This window comes from Lycorma delicatula, chromosome 12 (genome assembly GCF_047948215.1).
Source record: "Lycorma delicatula isolate Av1 chromosome 12, ASM4794821v1, whole genome shotgun sequence".
NCBI classification, from domain to species: Eukaryota; Metazoa; Arthropoda; class Insecta; order Hemiptera; family Fulgoridae; genus Lycorma; species Lycorma delicatula.
This window is the reverse complement of record NC_134466.1, coordinates 48,495,689-48,503,683: the sequence shown is the minus strand read 5'-3', so window position 1 is coordinate 48,503,683 and position 7,995 is coordinate 48,495,689. Positions and strand designations below refer to the sequence as shown.

The 7,995-nt window shown below is 26.9% G+C and overlaps 1 protein-coding gene across 2 annotated transcripts in view; it reads right to left on the bottom strand.

The window, feature by feature from the left end:
* Window positions 1–1,109: 1,109 nt before the first annotated feature.
* The window catches only part of LOC142332862 (protein takeout-like), a 54,188-nt gene continuing 47,302 nt past the window's right edge, over window positions 1,110–7,995 (bottom strand). For both annotated transcript variants that reach the window (XM_075379538.1, XM_075379537.1), the window contains exons 3-6: window positions 7,245–7,395; window positions 5,879–6,021; window positions 4,475–4,624; window positions 1,110–1,873 (exon numbers count right to left, since the gene is read on the bottom strand). In XM_075379538.1, the coding sequence (XP_075235653.1) occupies window positions 1,701–1,873; window positions 4,475–4,624; window positions 5,879–6,021; window positions 7,245–7,395 (617 nt within the window). In that variant the 3' untranslated portion in view covers window positions 1,110–1,700. The remainder of the gene's footprint in view (window positions 1,874–4,474; window positions 4,625–5,878; window positions 6,022–7,244; window positions 7,396–7,995) is intronic.

Genomic DNA, 7,995 nt, shown 5'->3' with positions numbered 1-7,995 from the left:
AAAAGAGGCAGTTAATTCCATACCCATCAGTTGAAGCTGAGGAATGAAATAATTTCAAGCATTTTAAGGTAGGAAATGCTGTAAACATTTTCATCAAAAAATTATGGCCCTATCAAATGTGTTTCAGATATCACTATCCACAACATTATTTGTGATGGACAAACTGTGTTCTCATAAAAATAAGCATTTTCTTTACATGAAAAATATACATTCTGAGGCGTTATTACTCAGGAAAATTGTACAATCGTAGAACAAAACTGGTTTCCTTGATTGGAAATCGGGTAAAACCTTAAAAGAGGTTTGAAACAAGTTTCCCTTAATCCCATATCCCTGTTGAAAGCTCATTAAAAGAAGCAAGTGGCTTAAAGATATAAATTGAGATCTTTTTTCATTATATTCTGATGTATCTTAAATGGGAAATATTTAGCTTAGAAAAATGTTTTCTAATAAACTTAAGAAAAGGCTGCAAACAGGATTCCTCAATAATATCAGACTTATTCAGTCGACTGGAAGGATATCCAAATCATTTTAAATCGAGGACTGATGCAGTGGAAAGGCTTCTTTTTCCCTACATTTGATGTGTTACTACTGATGAGCTTCCTTACCAAAATGCTAAACAAATCTTTCTCTTATGTTTTCATAGTTGTGTTTCTATCCTCATGCACCTGAACACTATTAACAAGCCTTACTTCAAAAAGTACTTTCTTTGTCTACCATTTTAACTGAATACTGCATAAATCAAAATGCTATGTGAAAATAACTTCAACTTTCAACAAACCTGGCACTTTGTTGAGTAAATGGAAGGAGTGATGATCTTTATGAAAATTTGATGATGTACAGTGTTACCAACCTAAATTTTATATCATGGAAAGGGGGTTTGTGGCTAATATGTACAGTCATACTTTAGATAAGGGAGTTTACAGTTTTTTAGTTGTCCTTTACACAAGATGTATAAAATATTACAATGTTACAGACTCATTTTGTTTATCATAATAAGGAAACAAAGATGAAAAAATCTTACATTAACTTGTGAAAATTGATTAGTTACTAATTACTTGGAATTGAGTTTATATTGGTTAATTGGTGATAGGTTAATAAAATATATAATATAGTAATAAAATTTTTATTACATAATAACACAAAACATAGAATTAAATTTTTATTACAATATTGTACATAAAATAAAATAAATCGCATATAATTTATTTAGTTTAAAAATATTTTGTGCGCTTAATTTTTGTAAAAAAAATAACCTTAAAATGTTCATATAATAATACCATATTTACAATATATATATCATTGCATTTACTATTCTAAGCCCTTAATGTGTGCATCGTTATTTATTTTCATGTTACGTGTAGCGTTTTTTCTCATTTTAATTGTATAAGTGTGTTTTACTTATTTATTGAGGTTTAGATGTTAGAGAGATTACTTTGTGATGTAATGAAGCAATGCTACTTACTTAGAATTACTTTGTAAAGTTGTGAAGTAATAAAATAATTTCTGTGGCTGTGTGCATTTTATTTTTTGTATATTTAACAGTGGTAAGTATTTTGAAATTTCAGGCTAGATTTTAAGAGAAAGTGTATAATTATATTTATAACAAACTTTCTTAATACAGACACCCTTATGATACATCTATATTTTTTAATATTTTGTATCTGTTATTTTATATATATATATAATAAATGTAACTGTTTTTAAACTACAGATGGTGTTTGTGCTGGTGGAAAGAGTTGGTCATATGGTATTTTAAGAAATACTTTATTGACTAATTGTCTTAATATTTTATCAAAACTTTCTTCAGCATATGGTAACATTTCTTGATATAATACTTTCCAAAATCTGTTTACAAATGCGAGGGCTACTTGACCTGAAAAAAAAAATTATATAAATATAGTTTTTTCCTTATGAATTCATTATTAAATATCACTGGTAAGAAAAGATATAGCAGTGAGAATGTGAAGAAAGATGTGAAACAATGTAATTATGAAGAAATTAATTGTTGAAGAAGCTTTGTACAATAGTAGGTCTGAAATATCCTTACGGAAATAGTTTCTACTTATTTTTTCAGCAGTTACCTTTTAATTTTTCTTAAAAATTATTAATAATAGTCTACTTTCAACAAATCAATTTTTTTTTTAATCTTCTCTCTCTTGCTTTTGCTGTCCTATTTCCACCTCCCATCTCATCAACAAAACTACAGCTAAAGATGAGAAATATAATTTTTTTTGCTCTGTGATGTAAGGTAATCTTTTATTAAATAAAATCTGATTGTTAAATTTATTAGTTTTTTATAACTAAAAAATAACTTGTTTTTAATACACAGTTCTAAAAATAGTTGAAAAGCTTTTAAAAATCAACTTAAGGAGAGTTATAAAAATGTAATATTTACGTTAGTTTGTTTTCAACAAACTACGTATTCTTAACAGCTCCGCATCTTTGGATATGTGTGTAAGAGAGAATTACTTTTCTTAAGTGTAGAGGTAAATGTTTCTCTCAGATCCTGTTCTTCCTTATCTCTCCATCTTAATTTTGATCTGCCTCTTTTTTCTACCATTTTTAACCTTTTACTCTTGTTTTCAACATACTCTTAATTTTAACATTCCATATTCCGAAGCTTTTATGTATTTGTTTCTTATCTCATCCTTTCATGTCACTCCACTCATCCATCTAAGTTTCACATATTTACAACAAGAAGAGTAGCATGGAGAGAATAGACATCTTTGAAATGTAGTATCATAAAAAGATTATGAAAAATAGGTTGTTTGATAAGTTTGAAATAAAGAAGGAAGGCTTAAGAACAGATGAAGAGAGAAGAATTTCTTGTAGAGGTGAACTTGTGTGTTGATGAGTTTATTAAGACAACCAAGCTAAATTATTTGGTGTAAAAGGAAATAAAACTGTAGAGGAAGCCAAAAATTAATACATAGTAATGTTTGATGTTACGCAATGAAGTAATCTTAATCCATCAGTATACCGTTCTAAATATGATTACTGATTATTAAGTGTTTTTAACAGACAGTATGTATAATCTAGTATACTTATGTTTATTCATCATCTCAAAGACTGGTTTGAGCTCTTCATTGTTACTTTTCAAAGATTAAGCGCGATGTGAATCTAAACAACTTGGGGAAGTTAGGGCTGTTGGGCTGTATATATGTATATATGTTACCAACTATTGATTAGAATGTTCTCATATGATAAAAAATGTGTTATAAAATTAACACACTTCCACCTTGTTCTGACTTGCTGTAATCAGTCACCAAAACCACAGCCAGAGGGCTTGTGACCACACTGTGTATAATTTGATTTACCTTTATGTATTCCCTTCAAATTGCTAAATATCATATCAATTGCTTTAGCATAGATCACGACCTTTGTAGCTATGTAGTCTTGATTAAACTGTCAGACATCACCATATATATTAAATATATTTATAATGATAATTTCTTTAAATATAATTTTTTTTTTCTTACTTGGATGTTAATAATTATGATGAGGATAAGAAATTAATAGAACAGAAAGGAATGGAGAATTGTATTAAACAAGTCAGTCAAGTGATTGATTACTAAAAATAAAAATTATACAGAATTATTAAATTTTTAAATGACAAAACAGACTTATTTTTTACTTTCATAAAAGCACTTTCAAATGCTTATATGGTTATTTTTTGTGATATTGTGTTGTACATAGGAACACACACACACACACACACACACACATACTTGTTGTTTCTAGGTTACAATACACATCAGCTATTCGGAGTCCTTAATATCCATTTTACGTTAATTAAATTGGAAAGTACAAAAGAGGTTTCTCTGTTGTTATAAATTAAGCATTTTTCTTGGAGAGGTGAGTGGTTGGAGGTTATTAAAAAAGTATCTATTTTAATACTGCGATAACTAACCCTAGATTGCAGTATTTATTTTATGAAGAACAGAAACCAATCTTACCATGAATTCTCTTGTATCTTTTATGATATGTTTTTTATAATATGATTGGTTATCATTTTTTTCTCTTTGTCATAAGAGATTTAGAACATCTATGATGGTGTAACAATTTAGATTAATAATTAATTGCATGTGTACATAGGCTTTTTGTTCATTTTTTCCACCTTGGCCTCTCAAATGTTATTGCAGTGTGGTAGATTTTATATTACACATAATTTATATTTATTTTTTGTTATTTATTTGTATGTTGTTTAAATTTTTTAAACTGTACCGTACGTAGTAAATATGTGGAATAGTTAGTCTGAAGTAAGATTTTCTTTCTCTTTTATTTTGTAAATTTGATGACAATGTAATTAATTATAATTTATACATTGTAATTGTTATTATTATTTATAGTAATTGAACTTAATTTTGGTTGTTATCAGTGAATAATGAATAAATAAATAATCCTTTGTTATAACACACTGAATTATCTATTTAAATTTGTTTTTTTGGATATGTACAATCTTTTTTATACTTACTTAATTCAGGATTGTCGTTGATTAGATTTGAAGCATGTACTTTTAAGTTACCAACTTCTGGTCTTACTGATAACCTATCGATACGCATAAATTTTTCCCCATCTTTAGTTACTGGACTACCAATCAAATTCCATGTTCCAGTTACTTCGGCTATAATAAAAGAATTAGATTATTATTTATTAATAATATGTTATTGTATTTAATGTTAACAGTTTTAATGATTGAGATAAGGACGTGAGTTTTATCATTGAATAATATAAAAATAAAATAATTTATCTGAATGTAATTTATTCAACAATTTGAAGGTGTTAATTAAATGTGATTAAATTAGATACATAAAATATAAAATTTTTTCCTCGTCAAATTTCAAAATGGTAGACATTCAAATATTTTAATCCTTAATATTTCAATAAGTGTATTATTTTTTAAATTTTGGTTCATTATCAAAATTATTAAGCATATTTTTATGAACAAAATGATACTTCATCTGCACAAGTGCAATTTCAAACAACCGAGGTATATTGGAAAATATCTCAATTATTTTGTAGCTCTTTCGATTTCCTCTGGTGTGCTTATGTACAGATTGTCCCGGGAAGATTCTGCTAAACTTCATAGGTGTATTTATCTCATTAAAACAATGAAAAAAGTTCATATAGACATGGGTCCGAAAACGCTTCATTAGCGAGTTACGGCTAGTAAAAGATTTCACCCCGATTTCTGCTCCTCTGCTGAAGTCCTAGCTGAAATTCTGGGAAGGTAAATTAAGGGGCAAATTTAGTGGTTTCTTATGGGTTTTGACCTGAAACATTTTTAAAAATGGGTCAGAACTGTATCCCCATTATTTTCTACAAAATAGGGTGTAATAAACAAAAAAATTGAGTTGAAAAAGATAGTTTTTTAGCTTTGGCATAAAATAAATTTTTTAAATTGTCAATAAACAAATAAAACTTATTAAGTCGATAGAGAATTTAATTCTGAGAAAATTGATGTAAATAAAGCCAATAAAAAATAAATAATAATACAAGAAAATTTTGTATTCTTTAATGCAGAACAATAAGGAAAAAATTACCAAAATACTGAATATGAACTTTTTTCATTATTTTAATGAGAGAAATAATGAGGTTAGTAGAATCCTCCCTATATATATATATATATATATATATATATATATATATATATATATATATTTTTCTGCAGTACCTATCAACTGTATAAGAATGTTTTATTAGTATTCATCATTATGCTGAGATTGTTTTACATTACAGTGGGGTACCTTCAAATTATAAGTGTTTAAAAAGATGCTTAGATAGTAAGAACTGTTTCTTACCATCGAATGAGACTTATTTCAACAAACATTACAAATTATTTAGATGATTATTAATTATGCTTATTTTTATTACTTACTTGCAGTAATGTTGTAGATTCCTTTTCCATTTATTGGGAACTTAGCAATGCGTCCATCCATTTTATAAATACCATTTGTTACAACACGTGGCACATAAAAGTCTATTTCCATACCAAAGAAATTTGGATCATCTGTCTTAGATCTGTTAACAGAGTAATGATTGTATGTTGTAGTAAAAATTAATTATACTTAGAAATTACTGTTTCATTTTGTAATCTGTTACGGTTTTTTTTATTTACCTTGCATCCTTTTCTTCGTATTTTTTAATCCAGTCGGATACAAATTTCTCAAGAAATTGGTAGGTCTCTCACTATTTTTTGTGAGTATTGTATGACTGTGAATAGTTAGTATTTAATTGGTTAAAATAATCCTGTGAAATAAAGTTGATTTTGAAGATAGTTTTCTTATTTTTATATGGACAGGTAAAATAATTTATTTACAAATAGCATTTCATTTTTCTTTAATTGTACAAGGTACAAATATTTTCCTTAAAGGTTTCTTTTTTTAATTTAATCCATTGATTTATATATTTAAATGTTCATGTAATGATATCACATAATGATTACATTAAAAAATAAATAAATAAATAAAATTATATGTAATTTGATAAATTTAAAAAAATAGTGTATTAAAAAAATATAGGGAATAAATTTAAAAAAAATTTAAATGAATAAATAAAATGAAATAAAAATAAATTAAATAAAAATTTTTTTGAAGGAAACTAGATAAATGATTTAAGTAACAGATATTTTAATATGGTGTTCAGAGCAAGAGATGGACTGCACTTAAACAGTGTACCATGTGGGCAACTCAAAAGGTGCACATGCTTCCTACATAACATTCAAAAGCAGAAAACCATTGTACATATTCTAGATACGTATTGAATTTGAAAGAATATTAGATTCTTCTGATATGGAAGAAATGAATCAGAGGAACAGAATATCATTTCTATACTTAATAGACAGGATTGGACTAAATTATTTAATTATATCCAGGATGCACTAAAATTTAGAAAGCAGGTGGTAAATTTTAATTTGGAAAACCAATATTTCTTGCATAGCCTGTCTTTGAGTTACGACTTTGTACTGAAACTAATACTGAAAATTATTAAAATTGAACTGTTTTTATTTTTTCTTTGCATTCTTGAAGCCAATCCGCCAAAGACTCGTGGTCATGCTAAAGATGTAAAAGTATTATTTTTATATGAATTTTTGTACATTAATTTTGTTTTTTGACCAATATATTTTGTTATAATAGTATTTTATATCAATAAACGCATTTATTAATATTGTTATTTTTAAAAATATGTAATGAATATTTGTGTATGTGATTATTCTTATCAACTAAAACTTATTATTCGATTACCTGACGTCTATTATTTTAACTGCAGAAAATCCTCTTGTATATGTATCTAACAATGTTACCTTGCCTGCAATATCACCTCCATCATATGTCATTATAAGTTCAGCGATTTTAAGCGGATCAAGGGTCTCTAGTTCCAGCTCAGGAATACCAGCTGTAATAAAAAAAGAAAATAAGAATGAAATAAATATTAAGTATTCGATTTAGGAAACTTTTTTATCATGTTTTAATGTAATACATAAAAAACTTGTATAACTTCTTGGCTGTTTTATACAACACAATCATGGTTTTCTTTTTTTTTAATCTAATGTAAAAAAATATATATATTCTCTGTTAAACTGTGATGATCAGGTTAAATTTTTAGATTTAAATGGTTGTGCCAAAAACATTTTAATCTGTATGTTTGAGTAATTAAGCATCCCCTCCGTTGCCCAATGAGATTAGGATGATATATATAACTTGTAAATGAGATACAGTCTTGTTCACTCAGGCTGACCATTCCTGAGATATGTGATTAATTGAACCCCAACCACCAAAGTATATCAGTATCCACTACCTAGTATTGAAATCCATCTAAAATAAACTGACCTTAACTAGAATTTGAACCTCAGAACCTTCAGATTTGAAAGTCAGCTGTTTAACAACTTAATTTGATGAACAAAAAATGTTTTATGAAATAATGGTGATTTCCTCTTGATTTTTTATTTTTTCTGCCATTTTATGTTTTTAAAAAAAAATTTGTATATCAAGACTG